The sequence below is a fragment of the Stomoxys calcitrans genome, chromosome 2 (genome assembly GCF_963082655.1).
Source record: "Stomoxys calcitrans chromosome 2, idStoCalc2.1, whole genome shotgun sequence".
In the NCBI taxonomy this organism is placed as follows: Eukaryota; Metazoa; Arthropoda; class Insecta; order Diptera; family Muscidae; genus Stomoxys; species Stomoxys calcitrans.
Window position 1 is genome coordinate 125,833,761 of NC_081553.1, and position 23,341 is coordinate 125,857,101.

At 38.2% G+C, this 23,341-nt stretch overlaps 1 protein-coding gene across 1 annotated transcript; it reads left to right on the forward strand.

Moving 5' to 3' along the window:
* The first annotated feature begins 237 nt into the window (after window positions 1–237).
* Window positions 238–22,401, forward strand: LOC106084470 (UDP-glucuronosyltransferase 2A1-like). The gene is made up of 6 exons (XM_059363190.1): window positions 238–724; window positions 801–984; window positions 14,453–14,767; window positions 21,290–21,652; window positions 21,692–22,128; window positions 22,201–22,401. Exons 1-6 carry the CDS (start codon window positions 594–596, stop codon window positions 22,358–22,360), a joined length of 1,590 nt encoding a protein of 529 aa, XP_059219173.1. The 5' UTR covers window positions 238–593; the 3' UTR covers window positions 22,361–22,401.
* Window positions 22,402–23,341: the final 940 nt, after the last annotated feature.

Consider the following 23,341-nt stretch of genomic DNA (forward strand, 5'->3'; position numbering starts at 1 on the left):
CTAAGCTTATTTATGACGCAAGACATTGCACTCCCTCACTAGGTATGACTCTGCATACATTTGCTGCGTACTCCGTACTCCGAAAGCGACAGCCATATAGTTTAAGGTTTATTATTCCGATTTCATCTAATACGCATTTATTCAACTATTTTGGGATATTTAACATTGTTTGATTGAAAGTAATAGACAGTTATTATAACTACAAAAATAAGTTTTTAAAAAATTGAATTTTATTTAAAAATAAACACACACGTACATTTATTTCTATAATTAATTTTCCTGGTGTGCGTCGATGTTGTGGGGTCCTTGTCAGTGTCGTGTTAAGTGTCATGACCGGAATAAATAAATTCGTTCGGTTGGAAATGAAGTGGCAATAGTCATAAACCATAATTCGAAACGGAAAGTGGTTGCCCTCTTGAGAGCTGTGTTCGTGATTTAATTTGTGTTTCCATTTATTCCTGCCACACCATAGTGTCTTCCTTTTTCAAATTAAACATAGGCCTATATAAATAAATTTATACATCGAAGACAAATACGAAAACAAAAAGAGAGAAAAAAAAGAACAAATCAAAAAATTAAGAAACAAAAAAGAAATGAATTTGATTTGGATGATTTTAATCTCATTACAATTAAGCAGTGCCGAGCATATTTTAATGGTGACTATGGGTGGTACGAAATCCCACAAAATACCATTTTGGGAATTGGCCAAAGGTCTGATCAAAAAGTAGGTGGTGACATTACTCTTTACTCTCTCTCATGGTCCACATAATTATTATGTATTTGCTTTGTTTCAATTGCAGAGGACATCATGTAACATTTCTCAATGGATTTAAAGCAGATTTTCACATGGAAGGTCTTAAGGAAATCACCCCAATGCATTTGGTTGAATACATTCAAAACTACACTGACTGGGATTTGGTAGGAGCTCGTTATGCCCAAAAAGCTCCTTTGTCCATTTGGAAGGCATTGCGGTATCCGGCTGAGGTAAAATTCTAGTTTGTGTCATTTGCTTATTGTATCTCCGGCCTGTTGGTTTGTCCATTGTATGTATTCTGTGAAGGGGTTCGAATTGGATTTGTACTCTCAAAAAATTCTTTCTTTCGGTTTGTTGAGGCAAATGCTACAAAGGAATTCCCCAAAGTTATGTGCCTAAATAAACTTGTGAGTTCACAGTGTTTATGAAAAACCCAGTAAGAATGGCAAAAGTCGGTCGGTGTCGACTATATAATACTCTACGCCACCTAGTGTATGTGGTACTTTTTATATGTAGAACTTATCTCGACATCTAGTCAGACTTTAATTTGGATACCAATTGAAATAGCAATTTAGAAACTTGTAAGATTTTACTACCATAGGACAAAAGTTTTGGATTTCCACATCTTTAAGAGGTCATATCGGATAAAAGATTATATGGGAGTCATATCGAAACCTGTGCCAATTTTAATGACACATACTGGGACATGAAATAAAACATCTCATGCCGTATATTGTAGAGATGTGACCAAAATTGTGGATTTACTGCCTTAAAAGTCCATATCGGATGAAATATACACATTGGAGCTACATCTAAATTAAGACCGATTTTAATGAAATTTTGTGCACGTATTGGAACGTCAAATGGAGGCCACCGTGGCGCAGAGGTTAACATGTCCGCCTATGACGCTGAACGCCTGGGTTCGAATTCTGGCGAGACCATCAAGAAAAATTTTCAGCGGTGGTTTCCCCTCCTAATGCTGGCAACATTTGTGAGGTACTATGCCATGTAAAACTTCTCTCCAAAGAGGTGTCGCACTGCGGCACACCGTTCAGACTCGGCTATAAAATGGAGGTCCCTCTTCATTGAGCTTAAACTTGAATCGGACTGCACTCATTGATATGTGAAAAGTTTGCCCCTGTTCGTTAGTGGAATGTTCATGGCCAAAATTTGCAATTTGCAATTGGAACGTCAAATAAAGCACCTCATGCAAAATTTTGTAAAGATCGTACCAAAATTGTGGCTTCTACAGCCTTGAAAGGCCAATTGGGATGAAAGATATATATGGGAGCTATACCTTAATCAAACACATATAAGGACATTAAATGAAACACCCAATGCTAAATTTTGTAAAGATCGGACCAAAATAGTGCCTTCTACAGCTTTAATAGTTCAAATCGGATGAAAGTTATGTATGGGAGTTATATCTACATCGGAACCAATTTCGATGAAATTTTGCATAGACATTTTGACGTCACAAGAAACATCTCATGTTAAATTTGGTAAAGATCGGACCAAAATTGTTGCTCCTACATCTTTTAAAAGGGCAAATTTTGCATATAAATATATTGGGACGTAAACAACAACACTTTGTGCCAAATTTTGTAAGGGTCGGACCAAAATTGTGGCTTCTACAGCTTTAAAAGTGTACATCGGATGAAAGATATATATGGGAGCTATATCTAAATCTGGCCAATTTTTTCAAAAAATAGCGTTCGTCCTTGGACCAACACTGTGGTACAGGGTATTATATATTTGTGCATTTGTTTGCAACGCTAAGAAGGGGAAGAGCTAGACCCATTGATAAGTATACCGATCGACTCAGAATCACTTCTGATTCGATTTATCAATGTCTGTCTGTCCGTCTGTGAGTCCATATATTCTTGTAATCGTATTTGTTGTCCAATCATCACGAAATTTTGCACATATCACTTTTTGTCTCCAACGACAAACGCTATTGATTTTGATAAAAATCGGTTCAAATTTGGATATAGCTCCCATATATATGTATCGTCCGATTTGCACTTAAAATGCCGTAGTAAGGACAATTTTCCACCGATCTGCACAAAATTTGGTACTGATTTTAGCATATTTGCAAAATTTCATCAAAATCGGTTCAGATTTAGATATAGCTCACATACATATTTATAGCCCGATTTGCACTTAAATGGCTGCAGTAGCTACAATTTTCAACCGATCTGCACAAAACTTGGCACGGACTGTTTTGTTACTGATTTTAACATATTTGCAAAATTTCATCAAAATCGGTTCAGATTTAGATATAGCTCCCATAAATATGTATCGCCCGATTTGCACTTAAATTGCCGTATAAAGGACAATTTTCAACCGATCTGCACAAAATTTGGCATGGATTGTTTGGTTACTGATCTTAACATATCTGCTAGATTTCATCAAAATCGGCTCAGATTTGGATTTAGCTCCAATATATATGTATCGGCCGATTTATACTTATAAGGCTGTAATAAACACAATTTGTAACCGATCAAAATTTGGCACGGATTGTTTTATTACTGATCTTAACATATTTGCCAGATTTCATCAAAATCGGTTCAGATTTGCATGTAGCACCCATACATATTTATTGCCAGATTTGCACTTATATGGCCGTAGTAACAACAAATTTCGAACGATCTGTTTAATAGTTGGATCAGATTTAGATATAGCTCCCATCTACATATATATTTATATATTGCCCGAATTTTTAATTGTAGGGTAGGTGTAAGGTATTGTATAGTCGGCTCCAGCCGACTTTTGTCTTTCCTTACTGTATATGTATGTATTTTTTTGGTTAACCACACCATATTTCTTTGTCTCCATATCAGATGCAAGTACGTATGGCATTTGATATGTAGTCACAGACTCGCTTTCTTTTCTTGCTTTTTCAAGAGAGTTCAAAATTGGCAAATTCTTATAAGAATCCATAGTGATGAACGCATTTCGACAAAACTAAAAGTTAAATTAAAATTTGGTATGACATTGAAGCTTGCGGAACTGCTGCGCAAAATATAGAACTTAGTGTGCCAAAGTACTATTTCACAGGTATTGCAATTATGTGCTGCAGTTATTTGGGGAATTAAGAGCTAAAGTTCATTTGTAAGTGACTAAAGGGGACTGCTCCAAGTCTTGGTAACTCTTGGGCTAGATCTAGCTATCTCAATGTTTAGCCAGAGAAGACTGAAATCTGCCTGTTCACGAGGAAAACGAAGATGGTCGATTTGAAGCACCATATTGCCTCAATAGAACGATTTCGATATCTGAAATGGCCAAATACTTAGGAGTGATCTTGGATAGGAAACTGAAATGGAAGTGTCAAATTTAGGAGCGTACCGAGTAGGCTCACAAATGTTGGGCACTATTAAGGAGGGTCGTGGAATCGGCATAAAAAAGGAGGCCCCTAATCATTGAGCTTAAACTTTAATCGAACTGCACTCATTGATAAAAGAGAAGTATTCCCTGTTTCTTTGTGGAATTCTCATGTGAAATTTAGTGGTAGTAGTAATAGACGCTACGTAGGCTCCTAACGGGTGTTAACAGAAGCATGATTAGACCAATACTTGTTTACGCCTCAGTAGTATAGTGGACTGCTATTGAGAAAAAGTGCAACATAAGGACCATACAACAGGTTCAGGGAACGTGTTGTCTATGCATAGGTGGGGCGATGAGCACCATGCCCACCAGGGTGCTGAAGACTATTTTAGATATCCGACGTATAGACGTACAGATAAAGTGTGAGGAAGCCACTGCGGCTATGAACTAAGGCGATGGGAGAATGGATAGAGTATAAGAGCAGGTCACACACTTGCTGTATAACCGAGGCGACGATAGGAAACCTTGAAGGAATGGAAGAGGTTTCCGATCGGATACCTGAGACGACACTTGAGGGCGAAAGCGATGCATTGTTTTTAACAGCGCAGTCTTGGATGGACGGAACTCTGGTACTGCAATCTGGAACTTCATGCTACACAGATGGATCAAAGCTAGAGGACAGTGTGTGCCTAGATGTCTACATTGAGAACCCAGGGATTGTTTTCCTCTGTTTTCCACTATATGACCATAATGCGGTCGTGCATGTAATGCTTAAAGTGGTGTGGTATCAACGCGAGGACGTAGAGTTTGAACATCTTAACTGGCAGTAAACTAGACATCAGGGCTATAACAACCAGGAAGGTTAGGTCACAAACAGTCTTGAAGTTTAAGTAGGAGATAAAAGCCTTCTCCGAGAATAGCACGATCCGGATTGCTAGGGTGCCAGGCCATTTTAGAGTAAGGGGAATGAACAAGCAAATGATTTTGTAGTAAAGTGCAGAGAACTGTCTTGAATAAACTTGGTTAGCCCCAAGCCTTTCGGGTCGACCTTGTCCGAGTTAAGAGCGTGGGATACGAATGCGCATGTAACCCTGTGGAACAGCGAAACGGTCGGTAAATTGCAAATTGTGCCCATGCACATTCCACTAGGGAACAGGGGCAAACTTCTCACATATCAATGAGTGCAGTCCGATTCAAGTTTAAGCTCATTGATAACGGCCCTCCTTTTTATAGCCGAGTCCAAACGGCGTGCCGCAAGTGCGGCACCTCTTTGGAGAGAAGTTTTACATGGCATAGTACCTCACAAATGTTGCCAGCATTAGGAGGGGAAAACCACAGCAGAAAATGTTTTCTGATGGTCTCGCCAGGATTCAAATCCAGGCGTTCAGCGTCGTAGGCGGACATGCTAACCTCTGCGCTACGGTCGGTAGGACGGCGAAAATCCTTTTACCTACCTATTATGACTATTACCGAAAGAAAGTAAGAAGGAGGTCAGTATAGCTATTGGTATCATAGCGGGACACAAAGGACTACAAGCCCACTTATGCAAAATTGGTGCGGCAAGTGATAGCATGTATTGGACGTGGGAGGAATATGATGAAACGTTGGGGAATTTCCCATGTCATTGCCCCACATGCACGGCTTACAGACACCGGCACTTATTTGGGGATACAATTCCAAACATGACCAAGCTTTGGGGCGTGGTATGGAAAATAATTAGCACAGAATTCCTGAATTAGATTTTTTTTCAAAGTTACTTTTTTATTATTTACAGCGCACAACAAGCGAATTACTGGCTTAGTTGTATGTTTATAGTTGAATGGGGCGGATTAATATTCGCACCCTCTTTTCAACCTGAGCTAAGAACTTAATAATAATTTGTAAAAAGATTAAAGGGAAACATTTCGGCTGTCCAAAATCTTGGTAAAAACCTAGTTGGTGAATATGGCAAGTGTGGAGTAAATAAATCTTCGTTGAAAAGCAATCAACTATACTTTGTTTGGAGACCCTATTTGTTACATTCCTGATATTTATTCCAGGAAAGTCGAGAGAGCCTTGGAGATGGCATTTGAAGGGGCTAGGTTAGTCTTCTTTGGACCAGAAGGTTAACCCAAAGAAGAATGAAATCTGCCTGTTAACAAGGGCGACGACGGTGCATCAATTCGATTCACCACTAAACCGAGGATGGTCCTCTGGCTTCATAGAATTGTAATTAGGCCTCTGTAGTGTAATGGACGGCAACTGAGAAAGGTGCATTATTATAACATATAACAACAGGTTCAAGGAACATGTTGTCTGGTGGGGCGATGAGAACCACGCCTACTAGAGCACTGGATACAGTTCTAGATGTCCGACCCATGGTCATTCAGATTCAGAAACTTGAATGGATTGTAAAAGGTTTCTGATCGGATACTCGTGAATAAACCGTAGTTACTTTTGCCAGCGTCACAGTCTTGTATTGTCGAAACTTTGGTATTGCCATCCGTTGGCGGACTAATAAAAACTAGAGATATTTAGGATCCAGAAGTACGTGGAAAAGAAAAAGAAATCATTTCATATGGTTCACCCTCTCCAAAGTTTCGAATAGCATAGTTATACTCTACACCACTACTATGGTACAGGGTATTATAACTTGGTGCATTTGTTTGAAACACCTAAAAGGAAGAGAGATGGACACATAGACCCATGATAAGTATACCCATCAATTCAGAATCACTTTCTGATTCGAATTATCCGTCTGTCCATGTAATGTGTTTACAAAGTACAGGTAGCATTTTCCATCCAATCATCTTTTAATTTGGCACAATCATTTTCTTGGGCATAATGACGAAGCCCATTGAAATTGGAAAAAATCGGTTCAGATTTGGATACAGCTCCCATATATATGTTCGTCCGATTTGGATTAAAATTGCAATTATATCGTCATTTGTAAACTGATTCTCACGAATTTTGCAGGAGGGATTCTCTTATAAGTCTCGACATTATTGGTTTTGGAATTTCATAGAAACCGGTTGTGATTTAGATATAGGCCCCATATATATGTTCGGCCGATTTGTACTAGTATTGCAATAATTTGGTCATTTGTTAAGCGATTCACACGAAAACTGACATAAAGAATTCCCTTATGACTCTCGATATTCCTATCGAATTTAATAGAAATCAGTTCCTATTTAAATATAGCCCCCAAATATATGTATCTACCAATTTTTACTTTAAGAGCCTTGGTCTGCGTATTTCTTAACAAACTTTCTCAAAATTTTGCACAATGTCTTCTTTTATGACTTTTTTTATGTTCCTATTATGGGTAATTTATTTATTGTTCTCACGTTTATTTTCGTCCGATTTTGACTAATACACTGATAGAAAAATGACGCAACTTTGTTAATACCAGCTGTTATTTTATTTTATTTGCGGCAAATAGTTTTAATACCATTTTGTTTTTGGGAATCAATGGATATGGAGTCAATTGCTGAATACAAACAATCGAGGTTGGTCACAGTGTAATATTATTTTTATACCCTCCACCATAAGATGGGGGTATACTAATTTCGTCATTCTGTTTGTAACTACTCGAAATATTCGTCTGAGACCCCATATAGTATAAAGTATATAGCCACGTCCGTTTGTCCGTCCGCCCGTCTGTCTGTCGACAGCACACTAACATTCGAAGGAATAAAGCTAGCCGCTTGAAATTTTGCACAAATACTTCTTATTAGTGTAGGTCGGTTGGGATTGTAAATGGGTCATATCGGTCCATGTTTTGATATAGCTGCCATATAAACCGATCTTGGGTCTTGATTTCTTGAGTCTCTAGAGGGCGCAATTCTTATCCGATTGGAATGAATTTTGCACGACGTGTTTTGTTATGATATCCAACAACTGCGCCATGTTTAGTTCAAATCGGTCTATAACCTGATATAGCTGTCATATAAACCAATCTTGGGTCTTGACTTCTTGAGACTCAAGAGTGCGCAATTCTTATCCTATTTGATTGAAATTGTGCACGACGTGTTTCGTAATGATATCCGACAACTGTGCCAAGTATGGTTGAAATCTGTTCATAGCCTGATATAGCTGACATATAAACCGGTCTGGGATCTTGACTTCTTGAGCCTCTAGGGGTCGCAATTATTATGCGATTTTGTACGCCGGATCCTCTCATCACCATCAACATACGTGTTTATTATGGTATGAATCAGTCTATAGCCTGATACAGCTCCCATATCAATCGATCTCTCTATTTTACTTCTTGAGCCCCCAAAGGGCGCAATTCTTATTCGAATTGGCTGATATTTTACACAGGTCTCCAACATATAATTTAATTGTGGTCCAAACCGGACCATTACTTAATATCGCTCTAATAGCAGAGCAAATCTTTTCTTATATCCTTTTGTGCCTAAGAAGAGATGCTGGGAAAAGAACTCGACAAATGCGATCCATTGGGGAGGTTCGGCCCGGTCGAACTGAGCACGCTTTTACTTGTTATACCCTACACCACTACTGTGGTTAAGTGTATTAAAACTTAGTGCATTTGTTTGAAACACCCAGAAGGAAGAGATATAAACCCATTATTACGTATACCGTTCGACCCAGAATCACTTTCTGATTCAATTTAGCTATGTCCGTATTTACAGGTCGCAGTTTTCATCCGATCGTCTTCAAATTTGGTACAGGCATGGTTTTTGGCCGAGAGACACAGACTATTGACATTGGAAAAAATCGGTTCAGATTTGGATATTGCTACCATATGTTCTTTCGATTTGTACTAACAATACAATAACATCGTCATTTGTTAACCGATTATCACGAAATTTTGCACGACGGTTTCTTTTATCATTCTCTGTAGAATTTCATCGAAATCGGATCAGATTTATATACAGACCTCATCAGGGACGTAGCTATTATTTCAATTGACCAATTTTTACGACGAACCATCTACTTTCTGCTTAAGTAATACTGCTAATTTGTCCTCCTTACTAAAATCGTTCGAAAATCCGTGTTTGATGGAAAAGATGTCCGGTAAAAATTGCATCCAACTATTGCCGTATAGCCATACATGTTTCCTAATTTAATGAAAATAAAATAAAAATGAAGATAGAACTAGAACTCAGAAATATGAAGAGATTTTCACGTTATTGCAGTGGTAGACTTTTTTCTTTCTTTGTCTACTAAATTTTACTCGGTAGATAAAATTAATAAATAATATCAAATGACCAAGCGACAACCGTTCGCGTAATATAAAACTTGCTCTAATAGATAAAAGACTGCCGACTAATATAATTTAGCACATTTCCTTACATAAAGTCGGTATTAAGATCTTTTCATTGTAAAAAAAAATTTTGAAGAAAGTCAATAATTCAAAAAGTAAATTTTAAAATTTTTTAAAAAATGTTTCACTGTGCTTAGCACTACGGTCAAAGCCTAGAACTAACAAATTTTTACTAGAATCAAAGCAGTTTGCTATTGACTAATAAATTTCAATCCTAACTCACTATGAGTTCCGTATCAATTGCCTTCAATACTGTATTGGTAATTATGAAATTCCAAGGAAAAAATGAAATGGTTTCATTTGAAATAATTATTTTAAAATGTCAATTAATCTGGGTGATTCGGTCTTTAAACAGAATGTCATTAACCCATTAAATACGAAGGAGTAGTAAAATACCCAAGAATGGAGCTGTCTTAGAAAAATTCCAGCTCGAGCTAGGTAAGAGGTATCCCAATGAAATTTGGATTGGCGTAAAGAAGACGGCTAAAACTAGTTAAAATCAATTTTTCCCGTGATATAAGGTCATGTTGTGGGGGAATTGGCTTTCGAAAGTCGGAAATTTTTCACACTCCAAAAAATATCTAACAAAAACTTTTCTTAAAAATCTTAGGAGTGAGATTTTTTAAATCGATTTTAGTATCTTGTTGCATTCGATGGTTTGTATATTAAAACATATGTTTATGGCAATGAGCACGCAGGTGCTATTTTATGGTACTATATGCCCTCCACCATGGATCGCATTTGTAGAACTCTTTTCACGGAATCTCTTCTTGGGTAAAAAAAGGATAAAAGAAAAGATTAGCTCTGCTATTAGAGCGATATCAAAATATAGTCCGGTTCGGACCACAATCAAATTATATGTTGGAGACCAGTGTAAAATGTAAGTCAATTCGAATAAGAATTGCGCCCTTTGGGGGCTCAGAAGCAAAATAGAGAGATCGATTTATATGGGAGCTATATCAGCCTATAGACCGATTCAGACCGTAACAAACACGAATGTTGGTGGTCAGGACAGGATCCGTCGTACAAAATTTCAGGCAAATCAGATAAGAATTGCGCCTTCTAGAAGCTCAAGAAGTCAAGACCCAAGATCGGTTTATATGGCAGCTATATCAGATTATGGACCGATTTGAACCGTACTTGGCACAGTTGTTGGATATCGTAACAGAACATGTCCTGCAAATTTTCATTCCAATCGGATAAGAATTGCGCCCTCTAGTGGCTCAAGAAGTCAAGTTCCAAGATCGGTTTATATGGCGGCTATATCAAAACATGGACCGATATTGCCCATTTCCAATCCTAACTGACCTACACTAATAGAAGTATTTGTGCAAAATTTCAAGCAGCTAGCTATACTCCTTTGGAAGGTAGCGTGATTGCGACAGACAGACGGACGAACAGAGAGACGGACGGAAGGACAGACGGACGGACATGGCTAGATCGACTTAAAATGTAATGACGATCAAGAATATATATACTATACGGGGTCTCAGAGGAATATTTCGAGGAGTTACAAACAAAATGACGTAATTAGTATACCCCCATCCTATGGTGGAGGTTTATAAGAAACTTTAACAAGTAAAAAGGCGTTAAGTTCGGCCGGGCCGAACTTTGGATACCCACCACCTCGGGTATATAGGTAAAACACCTTTCATCAAAATCCGGTGAAAATTGCATTCCTTATGTCCCATAGCAGTTAAATCGAAGTATATTCCGACTTGAACCAAATACTAATAAGTTCAGTAGCGATATCTAAAAATAAACCGATTTGAACCATATACGACAATACAAGCCTAACATAAGTCACTGTGTCAAATTTAAGTGAAATCGGATTTTAAATGCCCCTTTTTTGGGGCCAATACTTTTAATCGAGATATCGGTCTGTATGGCAGCTATATCCAAATCTGAACCGATTTGGGCCAAATTGCAGAGAAATGTCGAAGAGAGAGAGAGAGAGAGAGAGAGAGAGAGAACAAAGCACTATCCCAAATTTCGGCGAAATCGGCCAATAAAGCGACTTTTGTGGCCCCAAAACCTAAAACAGAGAGAACGGTCTATATGGCAGCTATATCCAAATCTAGACTGATCTGTGCCATATTGCAGAAGTATAGCAAGGGGCTTAACTTGACCCACTGTCCGAAATTTCGGCGACACCGGACAATAAATGCGTCTCTTATGGGCCCAAAACCTTAAATCGCGAAATCGTTGTATATGGCAGCTTTATCCAAATCTGGGCCGATGTGGGCCAAATTGACGAAGGATTTCGAAGGGCCTAACCCAACTCACTGTCCCAAATTTAAGCAAAATCGGATAAAAAATGTGGGTTTTGTGGGCCCAAGACCCTAAATCGGAGGATCGGTCTTTATGACAGATATATCCAAATTTGGACTGATCTGAGCCAAATTAAGAACGAAGGATGTCGTTCGGCCTAATACAACTTACTGTCCCAAATTTCATCAAAATCGGATAATAAATGTGGCTTTTGCGGGCCTAAGACCCTAAATCGGAGGATCGGTCTATATGGCAGCCATATCCAAATCTGAACCGATCTGAGCCAAATGGACGAAGGATGTCTAATGGCCTTACGCAACTCACCGTCCAAAATTTCAGCAAAATCGGATAATAAATGTGACTTTTATTGGTATAAGACCGAAAATCGGCGGATCGGTCTATATGGGGGCTATATCAAGATATAGTCCGATATAGCCAATCTTCGAACTTAACCTGCTTATGGACAAAACGTGCAAAATTTCAGCTCAATATCTCTATTTTTAAAGACTGTTGCGTGATTTCAACAGACAGACGGACGGACATGCCGATCAAGAATATATATACTTAATAGGGTCGGAAATGGATATTTCGATGTATTGGAAACGGAATGACAAAATGAATATACCCCCATCCTTCGGTGGTGGGTATAAAAATTTAGGAGAATGTTATTGAAATTTATCGAAATCTTTTGATTGAAAAAAATAATTTTGAGGATGCACAGGTCTGAGCAACATTCCAACCGTCCGTCAGTCTGTCACGTTAACTTTCGAGGGATTAAAACTAGCCACTTGAAATTTTGCACCTATACTTCTTATAAGTGTAGTTCGTTTGGGATTGAAAATTGGATATATCGGTCCATGTTTTGATATAGCTGCCATATAAACCTATCTTGGATCTTTATTCTTGAATTCTTGAGCCACTTATCCAATTTGGCTGAAATTTTGCATAAGGTGTTTTGTTATGACTTCCAATAACTATGCTAAATATGATTTAAATCGATTCATAACCTGATATAGCTGCCTTATAACCCGATCTTGCATCTTGATTCTACTAAATTTTACACAACGACTTCTACTATGGTCTCCAACGTTCAGTTCAGCTATGGTCCGAATCGGACGATAACTTGATTGGTGTTCGGAGCCATCAATACAACTTCTAACAGATGAACAAAATCATGTGTAGTACGGAAGAAGTGTAATTTGATACAGATAGAATGTCTGTCATTACACAAAAATATTTGCATTGGGAAAAGTACGGCTAATAAGCAGGGTTGTCGAGCTTGATTAATGTGGTAATTGTATCATAGATGCGTTTTCGCTATTAATACGATTCAAATAAAACATACCAAAGCACGGCCCTTGAAGCCATCACACCTAATATGGTTTAAAAGTCTTCTAACCAAAGACGAAACGCGTCCCATAGTGGTTGGTGTGTGTGTTGCTGTCTTTGGCTTTCCTTTTCTAAAGGGTGATTTTTTTGAGGTTAGGATTTTCATGCATTAGTATTTGACAGATCACGTGGGATTTCAGACATGGTGTCAAAGAGAAAGATGCTCAGTATGCTTTGACATTTCATCATGAATAGACTTACTAACGAGCAACGCTTGCAAATCATTGAATTTTATTACCAAAATCAGTGTTCGGTTCGAAATGTGTTCATTCACCGTAACGTTGCGTCCAACAGCATCTTTGAAAAAATACGGTCCAATGATTCCACCAGCGTACAAACCACACCAAACAGTGCATTTTTCGGGATGCATGGGCAGTTCTTGAACGGCTTCTGGTTGCTCTTCACTCCAAATGCGGCAATTTTGCTTATTTACGTAGCCATTCAACCAGAAATGAGCCTCATCGCTGAACGGTGAATGAACACATTTCGAACCGAACACTGATTTTGGTAATAAAATTCAATGATTTGCAAGCGTTGCTCGTTAGTAAGTCTATTCATGATGAAATGTCAAAGCATACTGAGCATCTTTCTCTTTGACACCATGTCTGAAATCCCACGTGATCTGTCAAATACTAATGCATGAAAATCCTAACCTCAAAAAAATCACCCTTTATTTGCATCTTCGATCATTGAGCTCGTCTCGAAAGAGAAACTAACAAAAATTGTAAAATTTATTGATCTCGCCCTAACAGGCAAAAAACTGAAAGGTTAAAAATACGAAGTTTCCACAAAGAGAATTATTTTTTCGGCCAAAAATTTAGTTTGAAGAATCGACATCCGACAAATAACATTGCCTTCAAAACGACATTCGGAAATAGAATGTGTTGACATTCATTCTGCAGCTGCTGCAGTTCATTTCGAAGAATTTAAAACGGATATCGGTATGGAATTTGTATTGGACCTGTCTCTGTTCAGATATAGTTCCCATATAAACGAATCTCTCGACTTCACTTCTCTATCCACAGTTCATAACGTATCTCTCATTCTCCCGATTTGTGCCCATGGGCTTGTGGAAGGCAGAAATCTTAATCTTCAATAAATCCTGATTACCTGTGGAATGCAGAAATCTTAATCTTCAATAAATCCTGATTACCAGATTTAACTTCTTGAGAGCCAAGAAGGTACCATTCTTAACCAATATGAATATGTTTTATGTTCCGGCTTATGGTTCAATGAACTATGGGTCCGCCCGAATTTAACTCAACGGGGGAAACTGTGTGCTTGAGTGCGTGTGTTCACTTGCTGCGACATTAGAATGCATTTATTAAACTCACTGTTAAGATAACGCACCATTTCTAAAGCTTGCTCAAATATATTTTTTGAGGAAAATTCTTTGTCTTACTATTGTCATTATTTTCCTCCTATTTCCATTTCGTTCACAGTCATGCAACAGTTTGTTGGAGGCCGATGCCCAAAGTGGAGTTACCGTTACGGATGACTTATTGACACAGAGATTCCATTTGGCAATTGTAGATGGAGCATTTCCGGAATGTGCATTGGGTATCGTACATCGCCTGGGTCTGCCATTCATGTTTATCAATACGGTAGGCTTCTACACAGGAAGTCTGGCAATGGCAGGAAATCCAATTACTTATGCCGTAACTCCTCATGTCTTTACAGCATTTACAGAGACAATGAATCTTTTGCAGCGAGTGGAGAATTCTCTGATACATCGCTTGGCCGATATACTGCACATGGTAAGGCAATAAGTAAGTGTTAGCCAGTCACTGCACTTTAATATAAGAATTCACATGTTTTGGCCAATGCAATTTAAAAATGAAAAGAAATTTGAATGGTATACTGAACCACTACTGTAGAATAGGGTATTATAACTTAGTTCATATATGTTTCCATAACATTTGAAAACAAATAGATGAAACTAATGACAATTATACCGAACCGATGCACGGTGTGGTATTTGGCTCTCAAAATGGCCCTTAGTTGATTTTTTCAAATTTAAGATATAATAATAAATTTTTTCATTGATGAAAAAAAGACAATATTCGATGACGATATTCGAAAATACAGTTATATTTATCGATAAATTCGATCTCTAGGCTAGCTCCAAAATGAAACTTTTCCAAAGTTTCTTTGAAAAGTCAACAAAACGATAAATCTGCATAAACTACAATAGTTAAATAATGCTAAGTTCGGCCGAGCCGAAACCTGCTAAAAAAAAGCGAAGGCGGTCGAACGCGTAAAGCCAGCTGCTTGAAATATTGCACAGATACTTCTAATTGATGTAGATCGTTGGGGGTTGCAAATGGTTCCAAATGGAGGTTATATTGGTTCAGATTTGGATATAGCCCCGATATAAACCAATCCCCGCTTTTCAGCTCTTGAGCCCCTAGAAGCCTCAATTTTTATCAGATTTGGCTAAAATTTGGAACAAGGACTTGTGTTATGAGTTCCAAAACCATGCCAAGTGCGATATTAGTCGGTCTATAAACTGATATTTGACTTCTTAAGCCCCTACAAGCGTAAATTTTCATCCGATTTGGCTGAAATTTGAAGCAAGAACTTTTATTATGACTTCCATGCAAAGTACGATAAGAATCGGTCTATAAAAAGATGCAGCCCCCATATAAACCGATCCCCGGTTTTGCCGTTTTGATTCCCTAGAAGCATAATTTTCACATGATTTGGTTAAAATATCACCCTAAAACCTATCTTATAACTTACAACATCAGTGCCAAGTTTTATCCTAATGTGGTGATAGGTCCCCCTAAATACCGATATCCCGATATGACTTCTTGAGATCATTGAAACCACAATCGATTCCCAATTTCATAGCTACAAAATAATTCAAATCCAAACTCAGTTAATAAGGTTAAATTTCTAGCGGCCCGGCTTCTAGGGTCTAAAGAACTCAAACTTAGCACGTTCTTATTTCTTTGATTTCTCGGAACTGTAATCAATTAAAATACTGTTCCCCTACTGTTTATTTGTAGATAGCACTAGCAGTGTTTCTTAAATCCAATCCCAATGTAGCAAGAGATGACTATATAGGAGCTTAGTGTTCAACGTAAAAATCGTATGTATGTTGTAATGCAAATTTGGCCATGAACGTTCCACTAAGGAACAGGGGCAAACTTCTCACATGTCAATGGGTGCTGTCCGATTCAAGTTTTAAGCTCAATAATAAGTGGCCTCCTTTTTATATATATATATATATATATATATATTTTATATATATATATTATATATATATTAAAACATGTAAAATCGTGTTAAGTTTATATGCTCCCATATAAACCGGGAGATCGGTTTATATGGGAGCAATATCTGGTTATAGATGGCATTGTTGCTGGAAGTCTTAGCGGAACACAATATGCAAAATTTCAGACAAATCGGATAAAAATTGCGGCTTCCAGGGGCTCAAGAAGTCGAATCTGGAGATCGATTTATATGAAGCTATATCTAAATCTGAACCTATATGGCCCATTTGCAATCTCCAACGACCTACTTCTATATTTAGTATCTGTGGAAAATTTCCAGCGGCTAGCTTTACGCTTTCGGTCCCGGTTTGCGTATACCACTATGCTATCGTCGTCATACAGCTCATACAGCTCGGGTTTATACGTCGCCTTTATTCTCCATTAACGCAAACTGGTCCATATATTTTGCAAAGAATCTTTCGCTCAAACACTCCAAGCACTACCTCATCTGCTTTCACAAGTACCCATGCTTCAGAACAATATAACAACACGGGTAGTATCAATGTCTTTTATAGTGTCATCTTCGTCTGACGAGAGGTGGCTTTGTTTCTAAACAAAGTAGCATGTGTTTGTCAATATTATTCTTCGCTGTATTTCAAATCACGTGTCATTCGTTTCGGTTACTACGCTGCCGATTAAGATAAGTTGCTGACTATCTCAAAGTTGTGGCTCCTAACTTTCTCCATTTTCTTTAACTGATCTGTTATGCAAGGCGTTTTGGTAGTTGATACCATCCATTTTGTCTTATCTCCATTTACTGCCAGACCCATTTTCACAGATTCTCCTTCAATTCTTTCCAAGTTTACTTCCTCCTCCTTACCCTATTTTTCAGAAACGTCAGATTGGGAGATGGGTGGTGCGATCTAAGCGAAAGTTTGTGTGCTCTCATATAGAACCATAAAAATAAAAATTTGATATGCAAAATTCGGATGGGGTACCTAGGGGGGACGCCCCACTTAAAACCTACCAAACATATATTTAGACCAATCACGACAATATGGGACTCAAATGAAAGGTATTTAGGATGAGAAATCGTATCTGATATCCAATTGTCGGACCAAGTGCTAGGGGGACCACCTCAAGCGCCAAAACACCCCTAAATCGGACGTATTTACCGACCATGGCAATATGGGACTCAAATGAAAGGTTTTTGCGAGTAGAATACGAATCAGATATTCAAATGTGGGACCACGTTTCTGGCGGTCTACCCCTTTCCCAAACACCCCCCAAACAGGACTTATTTACTGACCATGGGAATATGGCGCTTAACTAAAAGGTATTTGAATTTAAAATACGAATCTGATATCCAAATATGGGACCAAGTGTTTGGGGGGTCGCCTCTCACCAAAAACATCCCCCAAAGGGAGAAATTTACGACCATAGCAATATGGGGCTCAAATGAAAGGTCTTTGGGAGTAAAGCACGAATTTGATGTCAATATTCGGGGAAAGTGTCTACGGGGCCACGCCACCCCCACAACACAACCCAAATAGTAAGTATTTTCTGACTATTGCAATATGAGGCTCAAATAAGAGGGGTTTTAAAGTGAAACACGAATCCGTTAAATATTTTCAATGCCAACTCACTGAGTGGCCGCCCATCCCCCAAAACACCAACCAAGCCGGTCATGTTTTCCGACTATGGAAATATGGGTCTCAAATTAAAGGTATGTGAAAGTATCCGATATCAACATAAGGGGCCAACGGTCCCACCACAATAACAACCCCCAAATAGGACGTATTTGTTCACCAAGACAATTTGGGTCTTAAAGAGAGTGGAACTTAATACTCATATTTTTTAGGACCAATACCCCAAACCGGACATTTGCTGACTTTTGCAATAAGGAGTTTAAATGAGATTAGAAAACGAATTTGATATCCAATTTTGAGGGCAATGGCAATATGGGGTTCAAATATATGATATATAGATATATGAGAAAAGAGCACGGCGCATATATGTTTTCCGGGCTTCGTTTTGGGCGACCACCCCAATTCCTAAAACACCCCTAAATCGGGCATATTTACCGACCCTGTCCATATGGAGCTTAAATGAAAGGTTTTGAGGGGTAGAGCAAGAATTGATACCAATTTTCGGGACCAATTTTCTGGGGGTACCCCTTTCCCAAAATACCCCACAAACAGCAATTTTTTACTGACCATCGCAATATGGGGCTCAAATAAAGGTTTTTGGGAGTAGAATACGAATTTGATATCCAAATGTAGGACCATGTATTAAGGGCATCACCCCTTTCCCAAAACACCCCCAAACGGAAAAAATTTTTCGACCATGCCAATATGTGGCTCAAATGAAAGGTATTTGAGATTAGAAAACGAATTTGATAACTTATTTTGGGGCCATGTGTTTGGGGGACGCCTCATCCCGTAAACTCCTCTTAAGCCAATGGCAATATGGGGTTTAAATAAATGGTATTTGAGAGAAGAGCACGATGCTGATATTTTTTCAGTGCCAAGTATCTGGGGGACTACCTCTACCCCGAAAACACCACTAAATCAGACATCATGAGCACATCGGGCTGAAATAAGGTATTTTAAGAATGGAGTACAACTTACATCCAAACTTAAATTCGTAGACCAATAAAGATCATATGGGATTCAGATAAAGGCACTTATATTGTTAAAGTGTTAGTCAAGTTAGCATGATATTTCATTAAAAGATCTTTAATTGTCGAAAATAAATATTTCAAGGAAACTTTGTTCCATATAAAGTAGAAGAAGGTGCAGCGGAGCGGGCCCGGGTCAGCTAGTAATTGTATAAACAGTAACACTTTAGTCTTAAAGCCGAGATCAGGAAGACTTTATATGTTATCGTCCAGAGAAAAACTTTTCATTTTGGCCACAGTGTAACAAATTTTACAAAATTCGGTATATAAGCTCACGATATATGTGTACAAGTGTAACAATAAAAAAATATATTCTCATACTGTTCAAAATAGTTCATATAGGGCTGTTTGTGTACCACATTAAAAATCTGTAATTTCAAAAGCAACAAAAAATTTTTTTTTATTTCATAATTAAATCATGACATTTCCTTTTTTTTAGTTTGGGCGTACCCTGTCTTTGGTACATTAGTTTTTCCGTTGGAAAAAACGGATAAACATATTTTTCTTAACCTAATCTGAATTATTGTGTAATGATTTGGAACCACATGCGGAAAAACATGTCATAATTCAATCAAATTTTATTGCCAATAATAGTTATAAAAACAAATCTAATTTTTTTCTGAATTTTTCATAAAATATAAAAGGTCCAATTAAAGCATAAGGTGGAGGAATGAGGCACAGCCCAACGTTGACCATTTCACTTTAAAAATATTTTCTTGGTTCGTGCTGAGTTCTTTCCATAGCATTTAAAATCTCCATAACCTGTTATCATACAGTGGATGCATGACCTTTAAAGATTAAATAAAATGTTTACTCACTGCCAACCGGCAATTAAAAACAGTGACGACGTTTAAAACTCCTCCCAAACTATGGTTCGCTTTGGCTTTTTATTTTTATACCCTCCACCATAAGATGGGGGGTATACTAATTTCGTCATCCTGTTTGTAACTACTCGAAATATTCGTGTGAGACCCCATAAAGTATATATATTCTTGATCGTCGTGACATTTTATGTCGATCTAGCCATGTCCGTCCGTCCGTCCGTCTGTCTGTCGAAAGCACGCTAACTTCCGAAGGAGTAAAGCTAGCCGCTTCAAATTTTGCACAACGGTTGGTATTGTAAATGGGCCCTATCGGTTCATGTTTTGATATAGCTGCCATATAAACCGATCTTGGGTCTTGACTTCTTGAGCCTCTAGCGTGCGCAATTCTTATCCGATCAGAATGAAATTTTGCACGACGTGTTTTGTTATTATATCCAACAACTGTGCCAAGTATGGTTTAAATCGGTCTATAACCTGATATAGCTGCCATATAAACCGATCTTGGGTCTTGACTTCTTGAGCCTCTAGGGGGCGCAATTCTTATCCGAATGGAATGGAATTTCGCACGACGTATTTTGTTATGATACCCAACAACTATGCCAAGTATGGTTTAAATCGGTCCATAACCTGATATAGCTGCCATATAAACCGATCTTGGGTCTTGACTTCTTGAGCCTCTAGAGGGCACAATTCTTATCCGATTTGAATGAACTTTTGCACGAAGTATTTCGTTATGATATCCAACAACTGTGCCAAGCATGGTTGAAATCGGTCCATAACCTGATATAGCTGTCATATAAACAGATCTGGGGATTTGACTTCTTGAGCTTTTAGAGGGCGCAATTCCTATCCGATTTGGCTGAAATTTTGCATGACGTATTTTATTTTTACTTTCAACAACTGTGTCAAATAAGGTTCAAATCGGTGCATAACCTGATATAGCTGCCATATAAACCGATCTGGGATCTTGACTTCTTGACCCCTAGAGGTCTCAATTATTATCCGATATGCCGGAAATTTTGTACGACGGATCCTCTCATGACCATCAACAAACGTGTTTATTATGTTCTGAATCGGTCTATAGCCCGATACAGATCCCATATAAATCGTTCTCTCTATTTTACTTCGTGAGCCCCAATGGGCGCAATTCTTATACGAATTGGCTGAAATTTTACACAGGTCTCCAACATATAATTTAATTGTGGTCCGAACCGGACCATATCTTGATATCGTTTTAATAGCAGAGCAACTCTTTTCTTATATCCTTTTTTGCCTAAGAAGAGATGCCGGGAAAAAAACTCGACAAATGCGATCCATGGTGGAGGGTATATAAGATTCGGCCCGGCCGAACTTAGCACGCTTTTACTTGTTAGTTTTCACAAGGTAGGCACTGTTTGCACTCAATTCAATTTTGTTTATAATATCAATTTGTCGTTTCAATACATTCCTCTTTTTTTTGCTTTTCCATATTTTTCATATTTCATGAAATGGTTAAAATGCATATTAAAATGCAACAACCCGAACGCTAACAACAACAACAACGAACGCGGCCAATAGTATTATACCAATCAAGTGCATGGTGTCCTGATGAAACACTTCGGTGCCAGCATACCCCATCCCTATGCACTGATGCAGAACGTTTCCATCATATTGCAGAATGGCCATGCCAGCATAACAAATGCAAGACCATTCTATCCGAATGTTATCGAAATTGCATGCATTCACTGCAGGCCCGCAGGCTGTCTACCACTAGACCTGGAAGAGTTCATGGAATCAGCTCCGGCGGGTGTAATATTTTTTTCAATGGGTTCATCGGTGAGAGCGGCAAATGTGCCTGAGGAATTTCGCCGTTTGCTCGTCGAGGTATTTTCTCGTTTACCGCAATATCATGTCCTATGGAAGTGGGATGCAGGTGGCTCGGTAAACACTGCAGAACATATGGCCCCCCGTTTGACCAAGACAACGCATCAAAATATGAGCGCGGTCACAAAGAATGTCCGTTTGAGTGGCTGGCTGCCGCAACAGGACATATTAGGACACCGGAAGATGAAGGCTTTCGTCACACATGGCGGCCTGCTCAGCATGTTCGAAGCCATTTATCATGCGGTTCCTATGGTGATGCTGCCCGTGTTCTGTGATCATGATGTAAATGCAGCTAAAGCCGAATCGGATGGATATGCCATACGATTGCCACTTGAAACGATTACAGCAGATAAACTCTATCAGGCCATAATTGCGATTTTGAACAATGGCCAATATAAACGAAAAGTCCAAGAGAAAAGTCAATTGTTGTTGGATCAAATCACCACACCACTGGACACAGCAATATTTTGGTCTGAATTCCTTATGAGACATAACGATGTTTCCCATCTGCAATCTCCAGTGCGGCATATGAGGTTTGTGGCCCAAGTCATAGCAAAAGAAAAAATTTGTTTGAAATTTTCATTTGTTGCTCGTTTGGCTTTCAGTTGTTTCATATACTATTCGCTGGACTTGATTGGCATCTCCATGTTTGTTTTTGGTGGCATTCTCATAATTTTGTCGAAAATCTTGATGTATGTGTGGCAGCATGGAAATAGAAGACACTTACGCCATAGGCGTCAAAATAAGTATTTAAAACAGTATTAAGTAATAGTGTAGAAACGAGATTTTCTGAGAAAAATATGTTTGTAAACAACAAATACTAACGTATTATGTTTGCAGCAAATAATGTATAACAAAAGCACAAAACTCAACATTAAAGTACAAATTTCAATATTTAACGTTAAAGTCAATAACATTTTAAATCATTTGTTTAAAATATATTAACCATAAAATGGGTTATTTTGATGTTATAAGTGTAATCATCATTTTTCATTATTATTTATTCATTTATTTATACCTATATACTTAGCTATATATCTAGATATACCTAAAAAGCTAAACTACCGATAATGTGGCCATGCGAAGTGAGTGCGATGTGTCCAGATCTGTGCAATCTGTGGACGAATTTTTAACAAAACTTTATCCAATTAAAAATATTCTGTATTTATTTATTAGCTCAAATCGTGCTTAGCATGTGTCTTCACTAAGATAATGAAATAAACAAGAAAAAAGGCGTTAAGTTCGGCCGGGCCGAACTTTGGATACCCACCGAAATGGTATCCATATATCGAAATATGTTCCGATTTGGACCAAATATTAATATGTGCAAGTCATTCTTCAATTGTCTATAACAAAATATTGGTCTTTTAAGTAGCTATATCTTAAAATAAACCGATCTGAACCATACACGACACGGATGTCGAAAAGCCTAACATAAGTCACCGTGTCAAATTTCAGTGAATCGGATTATAAATGCGCCTTTTATGGGGCGAATTTGCAAATTTTGCCCATGAACATTCCATTAAGGAACAGGGGAAAACTTCTCACATATAAATGAATGCAGTCCGATTCAAGTTTAAGCTCAATGATAAGGGGCCTCCTTTTTATAGCCGAGTCCGAACGGCGTGCCGCAGTGCGACACCTCTTTGGAGAGAAGTTTTACATGGCATAGTACTTCACAAATGTTGCCAGCATTAGGAGGGGAAAACCACAACTGAAAATTTTTTCTGATGGTCTCGCCAGGAT